This window comes from Ptychodera flava, chromosome 19 (genome assembly GCF_041260155.1).
Source record: "Ptychodera flava strain L36383 chromosome 19, AS_Pfla_20210202, whole genome shotgun sequence".
Taxonomy (NCBI): domain Eukaryota; kingdom Metazoa; phylum Hemichordata; class Enteropneusta; family Ptychoderidae; genus Ptychodera; species Ptychodera flava.
In genome coordinates, this window is record NC_091946.1 from 26456942 (window position 1) to 26475538 (window position 18597).

The following is an 18597-nucleotide window of genomic DNA, read 5'->3' on the forward strand; positions in this document are numbered from 1 at the left end:
AATATCGTGTGATTTCATTCGAGAAGTGGTACAACAGCATCGTGGGATTGCAATGGCGGCAGAGTTCAGCGGATAAATGAAAACAATTAATCTCACCACGGATTATGGACGCTTAGGGGCACAAATCAGGGTTAACGAGCAAACTGAATAAACTCTTAGCGTAATCGGAAAAATCGCGAGTGTTGACGAGGTCTTCCACTGGCGATAATTGCTGCGTAAAGGTAGGAAGATACCGCTTTTGATATCGCCTTTGCATAGACTACTGCGGTATTGTGAATGACATACAATGTTCAGTACCTTGCTAGCTGCAAAATTGTACCTCTACGGTGAGGCGGTCGGTGAGTTTGGGTTTTTGCGACCTCGCTCACCAGTAGAGCTACAATGCCGAAGGCCCTGTAGCATACAAAATAAGCGCGCCACACATGGCGCGGCATTTTCATGTAAAATCCCACATATTTACTGCATTTGGTCGTGCCGACTACTGAAGACTAAACACTATACTACACTAACCTTGTCGTTTATGGGGTTTGGTATAAGCACAGAGACGTCGATCGCGTTCCATAAACATTGAGCGTGTTTCTGGGAGCTGCCATTACCGAAGTTGGAAATGGCGGCTCCAAGAAATGTTTTTGGAACGCGATCGACGTATTTGAACAAATACTAAACCCCATACACGACAAGGTTAGTGTAGTATAGTGTTTAATCTTCAGTAGTGATAAATCAGTATGACCAAATGCAGTAAATATATGGGATTTTACATCAAATGCTGTGCCATATGCAGCGTGCTTATTTTGTATGCTTCAGGGCCTTCGGCATTGTAGCTCTACTGGTGAGCGAGGTCGCAAAAACCAAACTCACCGACCGCCTAACCGTAGAGCTACAATTTTGCAGCTAGTACCTTACCAGTGTGCGGGGATGTTAACGGACACCGCGCTGTGACTCGTCAACTGCATCGGTATCAAAAACATGTACTACGGCTGCATGTGTGAATAGTGTAGGGCTTTAGATGATACAGAAACAGTCTGCGAAGCCTGTAGCTGATGTACAATTTTCCGTACGACAAACGTAGACCATGGACTTGTAAAAACAAAGACGTCCACTGTCCAGGCGCAGACCAAGTTTTGACTGATGTTCGGTGCAACAACAACCAACATGAAAGAAACCAGAGCGGGGCTACAATTAATGCAACTACTGATTTCCTTAACGTTACACAGCCACGTTCACCTAGCAGGCTGGGAACGAATTCAAATAATTGGGCACAAACCTTTCAGATACGAAGATAGTAGATACGAATCGGGGGAGGGGTGATCATGGACGTAAAAAACAGAGCTGCATCACAGGCGTTATGTGGACTGGGTAGTTTGTGAAAGTGTAGTTTATGCTGTGAGTTTATGCATAGACCCTGGAGCGAGGGTGCATGGCTTATGCTACATTCCGGCGCTCTGATACGTAGCCTAACGTCCGAACGTAGCATAAACTCACAGCATAAACTACACTTTCACAAACTTCACAGTCCACATAACGCTAGCTGCAATAATTGTAGCCTTGGTTGTTGGTGGGGATTGGGCTTCTGTCGTGCGGCTCGCGCCTTGGTTGGGGCAAGGCACGAGCCGCACGACAGAAGCTCAATCCCCACCAACAACCAAGGCTACAATTATTGCAGCTAACATAACACCTGTGAGCTGCGTTACCAAAACTGTAGCCTTCACGAAGGGTCGTCCGATGCTCTTCGATGTTGACTTTAGTATTTGCGAATAAGGAAGTCAACATCAATCCACATCAAATGACCCCTCAGGCTACAGGTTTTGCAGCTATGGGAGATGTTTGATCAAATAGATGCGGCATGCCTTGGGTGTTGTTGTGAACTTGAAAACTCCTTTCTTGAAAAAGCTGCAAACCAAACTCTGCACCAGAATTACAGTATATCATGGAACAAAATGCCCCCATTACATAAAGATCCAGACACTTTGCACCAAAACCAAGTCGTCCCATGCCACTTCATTCCAAAACTATTTCGAACCAAAACCTTCTCATCCCAAGTGACACATCATTCCACATCACTTTGTACCGAGCACCACCTTTGCCAAAAGCCACTTCACCCCAAGTGCCAAGAAGGCTTACAAAAAAAACCAGCCAATGTGTGATAGGACTCAGGTGTGTGTGCAAAGCCCCATTGCAGGTGGAACTAAAAGGAGAGCAATATCATCAAAAGTACTTTGATTAAAAGCTGAACATTTTCAGCAAACCCGAACATGACTTACAGTGGTAATACTTCATAAACTGAGAAATCACAACTGAAATTCAACATGTGTTTGTTCTTCCTACTGTTCTGCAGGAGATGTTGCTGACACGACTTTAATTTGAAATCACTCAATGAAGAATGATGTGACTCACACAGTATTTGAAATATTATAAGAAAAGAACAGGTAATGGATTTCTCTATCTGCTTGAAAGTTCATCAGACACTTTGATCTCCGAGTATGATTTCCAAACTGTTTAGGCCAAATGGATTAAAAATTTTCTGCTACTTTCACATTTGTCCAATGATGTCTTATCTATCCAACAAGGAAATTACACATGAACATTGAAAGAGAAGAAATAAAATGCACATTTTGTGTAATTCTGACAAGAATTTGACTTTCTCCTTCAGATATTGTCTCTTTTCTGAATCTATTTCAGTCCATTGCATTTCGTTCTCTCTCTTTGTTTTTTCATAAGTTACTGAGATAAAGTTACCACAACATCATTAAAATTAAAAGAAAGAAACTGATGAGTACCAGTACAAAATTTAACATTGAATTTATCGGAGAAATCATAATTTTGCAAAAGGTCTTTCGCTTCTGTAATGTGATGTCCAGTCAATGGTATTCAGTGCTGAAAGAATGGTGGAAAATTACAGAAAAGAAAACAGTCAAAATAATCCACTTCATCAAAATGAGACGCAGTGCTTCTGACAGTTTGATTGTTAGTACTCTTTGTGATTTGGTCTTGTCTACTGAATACCATTACTTTCAAATGCACGGTGTGATGGTAAAGGGAGGACAGGATGATGTGAAAGCTACATATATAACCAGCTGATCAGGTCACATGAGCTACAGACCATTAAAGGTATACAGTCACCTGTAATCTAAAAGTATGCCCATATATGGTCAAATGGGCGTTCCTTGGTATTCAAAATGCCCATGTGAGGGCGTTGTTTTTAAAAAGCGGCCACCCGCTTAAAATCTGTGATTGGTTAGATTTTCTCTTTTCATGGTAACTGTGGCAAAATTGGAACAAGTGACAGTATACCTTTAAAATGATGGATCTGTTGTAGAAGTATGATTCTGACTGCTCCTCCCTGATATGTTTTGCTACATATCAATTGTTATCCTACCAGTCTTCATTCTGCTGTTACTTACTTGTTGAGCCACTTTTCTCTGCATCTGAACTTTAATAATTTAAGTTTGCTAGGACAACTCTTGGGTAAAGGCATTCTAAGGCAATATTATCATAACCCACAGATTACATGTAGGAATAATGCTTTTGAAATGCCATTGCTGTCAACTACAATGACAAAACATGGATCAAACATAGTCCTAATAGTTGTTCTGTCAGACTACTCATACAAAGAAAGTCCATATCAACCACCTTTCTTCATCAATAACTTCTAGTTTCGAAGAAAGCATACTCTTGATACATGATCATATATTAAATGAATGATGTATATCTTTCTAGTCTTGTATCACTTTTGTTCGTCAACTAGATATGAAAGTAAACAGTCATCAATATCTTCCGAGTTATGTAAACTGAGTTGTGGTGATAATTGTAGTCTTAAAACTGAAAAAATAAGGGAAATCTATCTTGTTGAGTGACAACTTTGAAGTTTGAATAAAAAATAAGGACAGCAACAAATTTGCTTACTCATGTCTTCACATAACTTGTTAAATTTCAGGTAGATGTCTTTACATGCAATATGAAAGGTAAACTGGAAGATCCGTCGGGTGAGGGTGCTCTCTACGCTCCCCCCTCTTTAAGAGGAGGGGAGCATAGGGAGCATCCTCGAGCAATGGATCTTTCAGTCTATATGAAAGAATGTATATAAGAAAACTTTACTAAATTACAATAATATCAGGTTTTTGTTGACATAGACGCTGACTGCCTCATCTTGGAAGAAGCTTGGTTGGGATACAGCTCAGGGAACAGTGGGATTCTGGCTGTGACAATGGCCAAGGACAAAGACAAGAAGAAAGAAGGGAAGGAAAAGAAAGTGAAATCATGTTTGCCGAGTGAATCCATGAAAGTGATTGCCGAGTCTGTCGGAATCGATCGCATGTCTGATGAAGGACTGACAACCATAGCTGAAGATGTCACTTACAGACTGAAAGAAATGACTCAGGTAGGATTACAAATCGTAGTGCAGAACAGAGAGTATTATGAGGTTATTGTGACAGTACAGCAAAATAAGTATAAAGTTATCAGCGTGGGTGGCATGTTTCTTGACACGCTGTGGAGGTCTGTGCATGGTAACAGTGTCTGAATGCATTCTTCTTGTGTAATGACAGCCATTTTTTTAATAAAATCGTACATCATTGGACCTCTCACATTTGTGATCTGAGCATCAAATGGGCGGTATCTTTACTGTTTTCGTCTAAGGGCTTAACAATTTTAAACGCCAGTAGTGAGTGTCATCAAAGATGCACTCTTACGGTGTGCAAGGCAAATCTCGGCAGTCAATGTGCGGAGAAATCTGCAAAAGGTATACTGTGCTGTAAGTGCCCGAAGACTATCAAAGTTACAGAATGGGCATTCTATGCAACAGTTACGATGCACTTAAAGCTCCTTTTGTTCTCAATCGCTTGTGTGTGTAAGACAGTAATAATCTGTTGACTCATTTTGCATCAATTGAAATCCTTTGAAATAATATTGTGAAATCTTGGTGCTCTTATACAGAAGTGTTTACTGATAACATTTGCCTTATGTTGATGTACCTGTAGTATTAATGGGAAGTCAATGAGATTCAGTGGACAGCACAGTACTCCACACATCGAACGGTATATGTTTCAGTGTTCGCGCTGGAAAACGAGAAGAATGATACATTTACATAACAATGTGTAATTTGCATATTCATTTGTTGTGAAAATATATTCTTTTGCTTGGTTATCAACATATGAGTAAACTACTTGAGAAACGGGTGGCCCACCTGTCAAAGTCCCCTTGTAGAGAACCCTGGTGTTATATGTAACTTAACTTTTGATTTTGAAGTTGTTAACTAATGGTTACGTTTGTGTGTACAGGAAGCGGTGAAGTTTATGACACACGGCAAACGGAAGAGACTGTCCACTGCTGACTTCGACCATGCGTTGAAACTCAGAAATATTGAGGTGAGACTTTCACGTAGTAATGTCTTCCTGCTGCAAAATTGCTCCTGTCTGTCCGTCTGGTTCCATCAGTTGAAAGAGAGAAAAAATTTGAAATAAAGGTAGTCAAATATAGTTATAAAAGGAGAAAATCAAACAGGATGGTTGAATTGTATATGAATAATTGTGTATTATTAGAGTAGTTAGTATTGTTAGTCAGACAGTTTTCAATATCTAGAGTAATGAAACTTACAACTATCGATACCAATGTGCCCAGTAAGATTCAAAATCCCCTTGCAATTTTGCTAAAAGATCAAAATTTACAGGCCAAACTGAGAATCTACCACACACATACATTTCAATCTATTTCTGGTCAGCTATAGCTATTACTGTCGTATGCAGATAAGAATGGACAGTGAAATTGATCTAAATGTTATCACACTTGTGTAATTGGTTTGTAAAGTTGTTTCAAAATTTACTACAGGATCGGTAACTTTAGTTGAGTTGCGGCAAACTAAAGACGGATGATAGTGTTGTTTCACAGTAGGCGTCTGCTGTAATTGTTGATATAAAGCAATAAAGTAGACACTGATAAGTGTCTGTGTGTGTAGGGTAAAGATTTCCTGACTTTCTATCCCCGTACATTTCGATAACTTTCTCACTTACTACTTCTGGCGTATGTACACCTCTTTTCCTGTAGATCATGATTTTTTTGCCAAAGAACTTCATACAATGCAAAGGCAACAATAGTCTAACGACAACTAGACTCTGACTTGGCTGTGATACAATGTAACTCAAAGCAGCGGTATATAAGGAACATAATATGAGTCTGTGTATGTGAAGTGCACTGCAAAGTGTACTCCCTGGTGTGTGTTTATTATGGGTCCATAAGAGCTCTTTGATTTTCACCGCAGTTATAACAAGTCAGTGCAACTTCTGAGGCAAGTTTTGGAACAAGTTTACAAACCAATTACACAAGTGTGGCAACATTTAGATCAATTTCACTGTCCATTCTTATCTGCATACCAGTGTAACCCTTTGAGCGCCAAAGTCTATTTTTGTCACTTTTAAAAAAATATACCATAGTCAGTTTTTTTCTGATTTTTGCCAAAATTTTGATAAAAAACTGTAGTCAATGAAATGTGATATCCATTTGGTCCAAAATTATGAAAAACTTTACAGAAAAGTTAACAAAAATTGGTAAAATATTGCATTAAAATTTTTGTGGGAAAAATTACAGCAGTCAAAGGGTTAAATGAAGTTGGATCGAAAGTGCTAAGACTAATAAGGCATACAGTCCATAAGTATATAGTGTTTGTGTTTGATACATTTGCACTTGTTACACTTACAGAGAGATGAACAGTTGCTCATCATAATCATGCCTTCAGTTTGAACAAAGTTATCAGCTGTGTGTGAACAATAGATACTGGTACATCTACTCTGGTGTGAAATTATGTGTTGTAAATTTGTAGGAGCTTAACATAATTCAAAAGTTGACATAACCATCATATGTTAAACTGGCATCTTACTTCAAACTATCTTTATATTATTGATACGACATGCATATTTTAAGCTGTTGCTTTTTTCTTCACAGCCACTGTATGGGTTCCAGACTTCCGAGCACATTCCTTTCCGCTTTGCCAGCGGTGGGGGCAGGGAGCTGCACTTCTATGAGGAGAAAGAGTTGGACCTTAATGACATCATCAACACAGCTTTGCCAAAAATGCCAGTAGATGTGTCAGTCAAAGGTGAGATACAAAAACACATCAAGGAATATTTTCTGTTACTGTCTTACAGCAAATTTTATACACTGTTATACATCCTGTGAGCGATATAAATGAGAAATTACTTCCTTCACAATTGAAAGAAACCGGTTTCACACTCTTCAATCTATCAGTCATCATTTTTTGGCTCACATTTTTCTTGCGCTGCAGAATGCGAAATTGTAGTATTGTTCCTCTTCTCATTGGTTGATTTCATGTGAATTTTTTTGATGTTTTCTCTTTCCGTCCAGCTCACTGGTTGAGTATCGAAGGGGTTCAGCCGTCAATTCCAGAAAATCCCCCACCAGGTATTGTACCTACTTTCTCATTTCAAATTCTGTACACTGATTCCCACCTACATGCATACTACCTGTTGTTGTTCTGGCAGAAATAGCACTTATTACAATGATTGGTTGTCACTAAACATAGCAACACATATGTTTATTGGTTGCTGCTGAAAGTATATTTGACAAATTTAGTCTAGTCTGTGTCTGTGTAATTCCTGTAGCTTGTGTATGGATCCTTTGGCATGTGATTTTCATAATGTACCCTATTTTAATTTTAACAAAGTACTGTGCTGATCAGTCTTTTGATCTCGATTTCAGAAAGTTCTCCAAAATTTCAAACAGATTTTCCGTGTTAGTAGAATAATAGAACTCCTACATCATTAGAAATCACCTCTATTTTTTCTTTAACCCCTTTGACCACCATGGTTTGGCCCAAAACCATTGTTAGCAATGGTTATTGTAGACCTTCTTACAGGGAATGGGGTGAACAGATTAGTAACAAAATCTTGTTTATGACTGTTCTTTGCCATAGCTTTTGTTACACACCAGGGTGAACGCACCTCATATGATTTTGACTTTAGGATTGTGTGCAATGCTACTAAATGTAGCATTGCACACATGACCTGGCTGTTGCTCTCAGAAATTTCTACAACTTTTTTCAATTTTACACCTTTGTTTATTGCTCCAGGATGTGCTTTGATCCACTTATAATAGATTACAACTTTTCAAAGCGAATAAATTACCATAATCGGCACTTTCTGTTGGATGGCAATTTTCTAAATTTGTGTAAAGAATCTTGGATATTTATTTATTTTAATAATAATAATTTATTTATTTTGGCAAATTACGAGTCGGTCCCATTGCTTTGGCATTCACAGTACAATGTTTTGATGGAGGATAACATTTTAAAAAAAAAAGAAAGAAAAACATGTCTGTACTGATATATTTGTGAGAAATTCCGATGGTTATTTTGATACAAATTTTGACCCGATGTCACGTGCACAGCAATAACTGAATTCTAATGTTCTTTTATAAAATGTTCAGTTGACAGGGACCAGCAAAAGACTGAGTCAGCGTCTTCTCAGACGCTTAGCAAGCCATCGAGCAAAGACGTCCTTCCACCGGCGTTAGTTGGCCTGCCAGGCCCCAGTGGCGGGACAGACAACAATACCAAGAGCAAATCCAAGACCAATGTATTAGCAGAGACAACATCTCAGGTCAAGGTCAAGTCACTGGTCACACATGAATTATCAGTGGTAAGCACAGAATCTCATGAAATGTCAAATTTTCAATCCCTAGGTTTCTCTCAGTGCAAGATGTGATGTGGATTAGTATTCATTTATGCAATATAATAATGAGCATTTCTTTGTTATTCAAAATTTATGCAAATGATTCTTTATTGGTGTTGATTGTTCATCTAACTTGCATCTTGCATTGTATGCCAATTTTCACAATTACCATTATGCCTGATTTCCTAGATAAATATGTAAATTCATGAAAAGTGTCAAGGAACATTGTATCAGTATCGTAATCAAATGCTGATGGCAAATTATCATTGGATATCAAAGAATATTCATTGTCCTAAAGTTATACATAGTGTTATTGTTCAGGGAGGTGTCATTGTTTTCCAGTTTTATTGCCACATCTCACTGATGCAGTTTAAACTGTGTTTGATCTCTCATATTGAGGATGAAGGTTTATCATTCTAATAACAATTCAAGATTTTTAAAATGTCTGATTTTAATATGGTAGTGGTTCCTTTCAACTATTTCAACAAATTACATTTTAAAAGACACATTTTTAATAGTTTACTCATGCTATCAAACCTTAATATACCATGGTCAGCACCAGTGATTTCCATATCTTTGTAATGCTATACATTTCAGGAGCAACAACTCTATTACAAAGAAATCACGGAGGCATGTGTTGGTGCTTGCGAATCCCGCAGATCTGTGAGTATTACTCCGCAGAGCTCTCTTATTTTCAATTCAAACTTTGAATCTATTTTGGTATTTTGACGCACCCATCTTCTCTTATTTGCAATAAATTGAATGGGCATTGTCTGGAGATATGATGTTTCCAATTTTTCTTTGAAATGGGCTGATGTATCCTATACATTGGGTTGTCCTTACTATATTTCTGCCTAGAGAGGATGCAAGCGCTTCTTAAACAAAAGTTCAAGTACAATGTATTTAATTCTTGAACTTGGTGGTTAGTCGGTTACAATTGCTGCTCGCTTGGTTAAACTTCGAGTTTGAATAGACCATGGTACAAACAAAACCTTGTACAGAAACGAAGATAGAACTATGTGTATACCTTTGGGCGTGTTTATCCTCATTTATTTGTTTGTACCGCTATAACATTGTGTCTTCGTTGTTGGTTTAAAAGTCAGAGTGCTACATTTCATTTTGACCCTTTCACCCCCAGATCCCTGTATACAGGTCCAACTTTACCATAGAAAACAATGGATTTGGGACAAACCATGGTGGTGAAAGGGTTAAGTAGCCCCATTGTGGTGTCCTTTTCAAGTTCTCATTTCATCAAAAATTTATCATCTTATTCATCTTCCTCTTTGCTATATCAGGAAGCGCTACAGAGTTTGTCCAGTGACCCTGGCTTGTATCAGATGATGCCACGCTTCAGTACGTTCATCGCGGAAGGTGTCAAGGTCAATGTCGTCCAGAACAACTTGGCACTCTTGATTTACCTGATGAGAATGGTCAAAGCGTTGATGGATAACACAACAATCTATCTTGAGAAATACGTAAGTTTTTTCTTTTCCTAGGTTATGTCTGTGTTCAATGAAATCCTTTGCAAGTTCAGACAGAAAATTTTAACTTGACATGACCAAAGTTGTCTGTGCTCATTATTATGAAATTGTATGCTACAAAAGTGCAGGAAACTTTCTATTGGTACAGGATGGTGAAATTTCATATAGAGATTCCGCCATATGCCCTCAGATCTTGAAATTTGTGTGTCATCAGACAGTCTGGGAATTATACATGTTTTTGGTTCATTTAATGATAATGAAATGTCGTGTATGGAAGATCTGAAATTTTCAATCCTAAATTACCTTTTATAGAAAATTTTGCCTTAATTCATTTTTCATTTCTTTGAAATCATCTGCAGCATCTCTTTGAACCACATTGATAACTGTAAATTAGGTACCGTGATGTTGATAAAGAAAACACTTCTCTTTCTCCTTGCAGCTTCATGAGTTGATTCCAGCAGTGACTACATGCATCATCAGCAAACAGCTGTGTCTACGACCTGATGTGGATAATCACTGGGCCCTTAGAGACTTTGCTGCCAGGCTTATGGCATCTATGTGCAAGTAAGTCACACAAGAGAAATGATCGCTGCAGTTGTACACTTCTGAATGTGATTAAACTTATGCCATATCTTTTGGATAGATAGACCTGAAAGAGTGGAATCTTGGAGCATTTTTCAGTTTAGAATTGCGCCCTCTACAGTTTGTTTTTGATTTTTCATAACTGACGTCTATAACAGGAGAATTACTGACACCAATATACAGTTTGTGTCGCATGCTAGTCGTAGAAATTTACATTTAACTGATCATTCTCACTCAGAAAGCATCTACAAATAGTTTGACGATCAATAAATTTCAAAAATCTATCACTTCTTTGTTCACCAGGAAATTCAGCACAACCATAAACAATATGCAGGGCAGGATGAGCAAGCTGTTTGACAAATCTCTACAGAATGAAAAAGCTCCATTGGCGTGTCACTATGGTGCCGTTGCTGGCCTCTCAGAGTTAGGCCCTGAGGTCATGAAATCTCTGGTACTGCCCAGGATAAAGTTCCTGGGTGATCGAATTAAAATGGCCACTGAAGGACCTGTATTGAGCAATGTGGACAAGATTGCCGCTGAGCATCTCAAAAGTCTTATCTTGGTGAGTCTAAAAGCCATTTCACCATTATCTTTGTCCTAATCTTATTTCTTTAATCCAATCTTTACCACTTAGAACTTTCTAGAAGGTCTGTCGTCTGCTTGTAACATTTCAAAAACAGCATAAATTCAAGTCAGAAAAACTTTAAATAGTAAATCCTATGGAAAAGAGCTTAAAGCCTGTTTTGCCTTTACTGTGGTACCAATTTGCCCTGTGTTCCCAAAGTGTCATAGAACAAACAGTGGCTAAAATGTTGCATGAGCAATAACATGATATACAAGATACAGAGCAGCAACAGATATCTGTCTGTGTGTGAAAGATTTGCGATATCTTTCATTCTTTAATACTCCTCGATGGCAGGTGTTGACGTGTGTTTTTGAATCGGTATGGCAGACTTGAATGTGGAGGCAAGGGTGAAGATTGGTAGACACGGTCCATGATTTGCATTTATCACAAGCAAGCTAGGGATTCCTGATGGTTGTTTTATGGAAAGAATACAGTACTGTACTAAGCAAGAGACCCCTAGGAAAACCCTTTTACAGTGCGTTTCACCTAGGTACCGCAACTCAGCGTATGAGACAGACACATTTCACCTAAAAAACAAACGATTAGCTTGGGTATCACGGCACATTTCAAAGTCAACGACCCCTTGATTAATTAGAGTAAACCAGCATGGGGCAGCCGCAGTCTAGACTGAGAGATACACTTGATCTACAATGTAACTGTTTTTACAATTTCAGCTAAGAGCTGAAGAGCTGAAACTTTAACCTTGAAAGAAATGAAATATGCAGGGCCCGAACACGGTCAGTTATCAACGCAAGAAAAGTTAAAGTTTCGTATTAACGTTTTATTTCAAGAGCAGACGTTTCTGTTGAGAAAACCTTCAGCTTCAACTCTTAGCTGAAATTGTAAAAACAGTTACATTGTAGATCAAGTGTATCTCTTCAGTCTAGACAGAGGGGCTGCTCCATTCTGGTTTACTGTAATTAATCAATGAGTTGGTAGCTTTGAAATGTGTCATGATACCCGAGCTAATCATTTGTTTTATACATGAAATGCGTACGTCTCATACCCTGAGTTGCAGTACCAAGGTGAAACGCACTGTAGTTCATATCCTATGGTCTATGTGTACATAAATCTTCACTTGAGCCAAAACACAAAATGTTAGTAAACGAAAGACTTGTGTGACTTATAACATTGTGGTGTCTCTTCAGTTGACATAGAAACATTTGGTACATAATTTATGCTGATGTGAAAGTGGCACATCATTTAATCAGTAACCTTTGACCTCATGGTTATCTGCATACAGAAACATTGTGGCACTTACTTGAAGCTGACTCGGAAGCCCCCAGATGAGATTGAAGCATACAAGCAAGAATTCGGCTACCTAGGGGCTCTGCTATGTGCCAATGTCATGAAGCTAAGGACTCAGCCAACGACCACTGCCACCAACGTGGCACAGATGCAGAGACCAACCCTGACACTGAGTCAGGTAAGGGTTTATTGTGTTGCAGTAAATTTGGAAAAGTGGTATTTCCGGTTATCAACTCTTGCGTCTTGTCAGGAATGTAATAAAGGACAGGCATTCTGATTGACATCAGACAGGATCATGTGAGTCCTTTGTGATTCCATCAACCCTGTCATCACCATGGTTTGGCCCAAATCCATTGTTCTCAGTGATAATTGTGGACCTGTTCACAGGCAGTCAGGTGATAACACGTTGAAGTGCAGTCTGCTCATTGTAATACATCTTTGTAAAGAGTTTCACAACTTGTGTTCTGAAAAGGTCCAGGACTCCCATGTTATGTTTCAGTGACTAACAATTGAACATCCAATTTTCAAATTTCGTTGTCAGTTTTTGTTTCACAAATTGCAAAATAAAACTGCCAATTTGTGCAACAGTATTTTGTTTATAAAGAAGGCAGCTTGAACTCCATGAATGCCACTTGATGGGTTTTTGTATTGTCTATCAGGAACTCTTATACTAGTAACAGTGTTACTTCAGCGAGGCCTGGCCTATAATGGACGAAGGCAAACTTTGCACGACTTAATGTACGAGGCAAAGCTGAGTACATGATGGAGTGCAAAGTTTACTTGAGTCCATTATGGGCTGGGACGGGACACATTTTTGTTATTATTTTATACTTTTGGCAATGCCAGTGAATTTGTAGATATGAAAAAAAATGTGGAGCCGCAATGCTTGATAATGGGATACATTATCAGTAATAATCTTGGCAGATGACATCACAAATTTCACTGCTATTGACAAAGCTATAATATAATTATAAATATAATTTAACTATCCAAAGTTTAAGGGTTTGAATCAAGAAAATTAGGTCATATCACTGTATCAAATTCACAAAAATTATATGGTTTTTTTTGGGTTGCTTTCTCTGAAAAGTAGAGCATTACTGCCTTCTGTGGTTTTTTATTGTCCTTACATTTTACTGACAAATGTCTCCGCCATCTGGTAACTGGACAACCCATTGATAGAACAAAATTGTGCTATTCCGTCAAATACAGCCTCAAAAAGCTTGCAACATAAGCAAAACATTTGTGTTCCTTTTTTAAAAAAAAAAAGCTGCAGTATGTAGAAACGCTGATGGTAAGGTTGTAAGGTATATTTTCTGTGCTTTGTTCAAAAGTGAAACCTACATACATGATGGTAGCGGTGATATGTGTTAACATAAAGCAGAATTGTTGCTGTTTTCCAAATGTGCAGAAGACGTGGTGTGGTGCTCTTGCAAGTCGTGCCATTGAAAAGCAATGACTTGTTACATTCATGACCAATGATGTGCAGCGCCCTCACAGACCGTTTCCAAATTTTATTCTTCAACTATGGTGCATTCAGTTTGCACGATCATAATCGCCCTTTCACTTTCAAGATGTCAGGTTAAACTTCACCCGGTGCCAATCGTGATTTACAGCCACGTCATACATGCTCAAGAGCGTGATTTTGCGTGAAAACACAATGGAGGTACAGCTGTAAACCAATCGTAAATGACAAACAGGTTGTTTGGAGCAAAACTAGATGTCATTACAATCACATATGTACGATACGCTTATGGTTCACAGATTTACATTACAGTGTTTTAATCAAGTTTCTTTATGAAACTGTTTGTATGCGTGTGAATCATATAATTATTTACTCTGTAGCACTTGGCAATTCAAAAGAAATATTACATTTAAAAAATCATCATGTGGATTAGAAAATAAAATATGAACAAAGATGAAAGCATTTTTGTGAAATTTGAAGCCAAGATACAAGGTCTTTGAGAAGAGAAAACCAGACTTTGGTAGGGTAAGATAAGGGTGCTACTCACCAGTGCTTTTTTTATTTGCTTTATAGAGGGTCTTTTCCCCCCTAATGCATGGCTTGAATATCTAATTCTAGTTATGATGCTAATGTTGACTGCTTTGCTGCACAATGCTATCTTATACCTGCTTCTATATAGTGAATGCCGTCTTGTGTTACACCTCGCTGCGAATAAACCCCCTCCCCTCCCTATTGTTACTCACCCTATTGATTTCCTATTGCCCTCATGTTTGCTTTGATGTTGTGTATTTTTTCTCTCCCTCTCTTCTCTCTCTCTCTCCGTCTGTCATTGTCTGCCGTACTGTTGCCTTCACAGCCAAGGTCCACCTCTATTTTGTCCGGTGCACACAGACTCTCGACAGCTGGCATTGGCCGAACGCCTTCCACTCCTAGTACCCCCACCACAAACAGTAGCCAGCCCAAGTTTGTCATAGTTGGTAGCGGACGACCCAACACTCCCTCAACAACATCTGACCAAGTGAGTAGGCCATGCATGATGACCCTATATAAGGAGACATGAAGTGGACGAACCCACAGAAGAAAAAACAAAAGAAACACACTAACTTAAGGTTGAGGGGGTCTTTCTGCTTACTGACATGCACCAGCTCTAGCTTAGCAGTAATTTATCATGGATAATTTGGTGTGGGTACTATGTAGGTTGGTGTTCAGGCTTCCAACTACACTTTCTTAGCTTCTTGGTGTGATTATTCCCCAGCATTCACATGCAAATGGTCAATCATACCACAAAAGTATGTAGGTAAGACTAAAGTTTTGCTGTGAGTGGGTATTGTAGTGTCTATGTCGGAGTTAACGCCAATGTATTGCTATGTGAAATCGCAAATGTCTGATATTGGTTGCAGTATTGTGATCTGACGTTGATATGAAATTTCAAAATTATGAATTTGAACGTCAAGCATGATTGGAAGTCATCATCTGTGTTGGCAAGTGGACCCTGCAGAAGATGAGCCTTAATTGGCTGAGCTAGTCATCATCTTTAAATAAAGTTTAATAATAAAAATTGAAATAGTATTTTTAGATTTTGAATAAAGTGTAGTGATACAGTGGTTTGTCCTGAACTGGAGGCAATATGGGAACTAGACATACTGTCTAGATTGGAGTTGCTGACACTGTTAGACGTGACTATTGCCTAGTGGAAATATCAGTTGATAACAAAGAAATAAACTGTGCGATAGTTGAAGAAACATTGTCAGGAAGGAAGTCACGTGTAGTCAAAACAACACCACACTTCCACTCACATCCAACTAGCTGTTCAGAATGCATCATTTTCAAGCCTCGCTTGTACTGATCTAGTGGTGCTGTTTTGACTTCTAGACAATGTTTCAACTTTCCCAGAGTTTATTTCTTTGTCCTTGACTGGCATTGCCACCAAGACGATAATTACACCTGGCAGTGTTGGCAACCCCTCAATTTAGAAAGTATGTGTAAAGTATGTGTAGTTCCCATATTGCCAACGGTTCAGTGCAAACCCCCTATATATTACAGTTTAGACGTGTAAAAATCTATGGCGAAGTGATTTGAACCTATCCAAAACATAATCAGTTGTGTAAATACATTGTAGAAGTGTGTAAACTGCCAGCAGATTTTTGAACAAGAAAAGTTTCAAAAGAAAATCTAAACAGTGATTTATTTTCATGCATACTAATGATTTCCTTGTGTGAATTTGTGTAAGGTCATGAATAGAGTGCTAAATTCCCTCCCACATATGAGGAATGTGTGATGTGTACGCCAGGTGAAAAGGTCCCTTACGTTATGACTTCAAATCTGACCCGAGAAATTCACTGAATTTTATTCATTTGTCATGTGTTTTGTCATTCTTTGTTGTCGCTACTAGATTCGTTTCAGCTGACACTGTTCCTCTAACAGCTCTTTGTCCAACATTTGCCGTGTTAAAAAAAATCTAATATGCAATAATGGCCCTCACCTCCCTTGTCTTACCCATCCTATCACATATCGTCAATAACCAAAATATTAACATTAAGTATGACACATTGAGTAAAATGATGCAGCTTTGTGGTCAGGATCATAAGGTTATTCGTATGCCAACCATTCATTGGTATCTCATATTTTTATTTTAATATTGCAATTCTGTCAACACTGTAATTAGGTCGCAACCACTGTTTTCAGAGCTGAGTTCTCTGAAGAGGATATGTAAGTTTATAAGGTTAACTTGATTCTTCGATCATTCATAGTGTGGTAGATAATTCATCGGCAGTTAGATGCTGTGGAAGTCAGCACTGAGGGCGCTCTGCCTTTTCCAAATATGGATAATCTAGTCAGTGGTGCGATTATTGTCTTTCTATGGTGTTTTTAGATTTGTAAAGCTGATTGAAACTGTTGGTTTTCTATATCCTTGCCTAATGGAAGTTCTTATCAATTTTCTCTCCTGCAGACTGCATCACAGCCCACCACAGTGGTGAAACTTGTCAGTACAAGCAGCTCGTCCTCCACTCAAAAAGTGCTGACATCGAGCTCTGGCGGTAAGTATGTGGTCATGACACTGCCATCGTCCGGTACACCAACGCAAACCGCAACTGCCACAGTGACTGCATCCTCACAACCGAGCACGCCAGTTCAGAAGTCACCGATCACATCGGGGGCCACCAGCATGCTGATGTCGCTAGCCCAAGCCGCCAGCGCGCAGAGTCCCGTGACCACGTCAAGCCCAGCTGCCATCGGTGGAAGTACACTCCCCGAGGCCAACACTGAACTGAAGATGCCAAAACTGGCGCCGATATCAAAACCAAGCCCCGCTACGTCTCAGCAGACGACTGCGACGTCAGCCAACACAACGACAGTGCAGCAAAGTACAGCAGCAACCAGAACTACGACTCAGCCAACTAGCCCCGTTTTCAAAACCACAACACCACAAACAGTGACTGTCACAGTTAAAAAGGACAACCCAACTGCAGCGAAACAAGAGCCCTCATCTCCGTAATTTCTATTGGACACGCTTTTATTCACAGTCTTTCTCGCACTGTGAAATGTACAGCTGTATTCAATGTGTATGGCTTTGATGCCAATTTTAAGTCCAAATCATGATCAGAGGGAATTGAGATCTTGACTGCATTCTAGAACCAAACTTGAATTGTAGCAAATCAAGAAATAAAACAAGCAAAAAGCAGTGAGAAGTCTACAAGATTCTTGAAGTGTAAAGTAGTCGTATTTTTGTTTAGTTAAGAGTTCTTTCATGGTATCCTTCGACTGCCACTTTGTATTAGGTGATCCTCATTATCATGATGAAAAGACTAAATTTTGGAAAGTTTTATGTCAAAATAAGTTGTATGTTAAGAAGGATGATTAAGAAAAATGGTTTTGGTGTGAATACATGCCATCACGCTGGTCACATTTGTCAGAGATATAATTTTCAATTTTTGAAACAGAAGGGCAAAGATTCGTTAACCAGCATGGTGGGAGAACGAGTGAAAAAAACAGGACAGGCACTGAGAACCAAGGACTTAGTACCAAGTGGTTGTCAAATATTGTTACATGTAATTGTAAGGGTCCAGGTTATGTCTCTGCAGTCCAAGTGTGCTTGCAGAACCAGATTAACTTTCTTTTGTAAGAGAAGTTAAAACAGAGAAAGTTTTTTTTTGTTTTTTTTTTTATGAAATAAACTTTGATGGCAGATATGTCCACCATCAACAAGAAGTATCAAGTCTACGTAACTGTCAATAATAAATAAGTAAACAATGTGCAAAAAAATAGCTGATAATGTCGATCACTGAAATGAGAAGAGCGCCCTCAGTGTTGACTTCCACAGTTCTTTCTTGTTGCCAGATAGCAGTGCTGATCACAAAAGTGGTGTGTTTTCGAGAGCCATGTGATTAGTTTCATATTATTTCGGTTTAGCTACTTTGTCTGCTAGGTCTGCAACTTTTGAGGGTGAGAGCATAACATATTGCAGTGTCCCAAACAGTAGACTAAATCGCAGAGCGAAGTGTGTCAGTTAAGAATGCTCTA

The 18597-nt window shown here is 38.8% G+C and overlaps 1 protein-coding gene across 5 annotated transcripts; it reads left to right on the forward strand.

The window, feature by feature from the left end:
- Positions 1-9: 9 nt before the first annotated feature.
- Positions 10-18288, forward strand: LOC139119086 (transcription initiation factor TFIID subunit 6-like). Of its 5 annotated transcripts, none has more exons than XM_070682715.1 (14): positions 10-221; positions 2336-2426; positions 4131-4378; positions 5277-5363; positions 6934-7087; positions 7354-7410; positions 8434-8645; positions 9276-9341; positions 9974-10153; positions 10599-10723; positions 11045-11303; positions 12610-12792; positions 14933-15094; positions 17027-18288. In XM_070682715.1, the coding sequence occupies exons 3-14, from the start codon at positions 4205-4207 to the stop codon at positions 17570-17572; spliced, it is 2205 nt and encodes a 734-aa protein (XP_070538816.1). In that variant the 5' UTR covers positions 10-221; positions 2336-2426; positions 4131-4204; the 3' UTR covers positions 17573-18288. The 5 variants fall into 5 exon arrangements, with proteins under 5 accessions (XP_070538816.1, XP_070538820.1, XP_070538819.1 ...); XM_070682716.1 differs by having other exon boundaries at positions 28-221; positions 4115-4378; XM_070682719.1 differs by lacking the exon at positions 14933-15094 and having other exon boundaries at positions 17-221.
- Positions 18289-18597: the final 309 nt, after the last annotated feature.

Excerpts from the sequence above, each read along its gene's own strand:
- LOC139119086 (XM_070682715.1), top strand. The coding sequence starts at position 4,205 with ATGGCCAAGGACAAAGACAAGAAGAAAGAAGGGAAGGAAAAGAAAGTG. Across the intron at positions 5,364-6,933 it reads TGAAACTCAGAAATATTGAG|CCACTGTATGGGTTCCAGAC; the intron begins GTGAGACTTTCA and ends TTTTCTTCACAG. Across the intron at positions 10,724-11,044 it reads CTTATGGCATCTATGTGCAA|GAAATTCAGCACAACCATAA; the intron begins GTAAGTCACACA and ends TTTGTTCACCAG.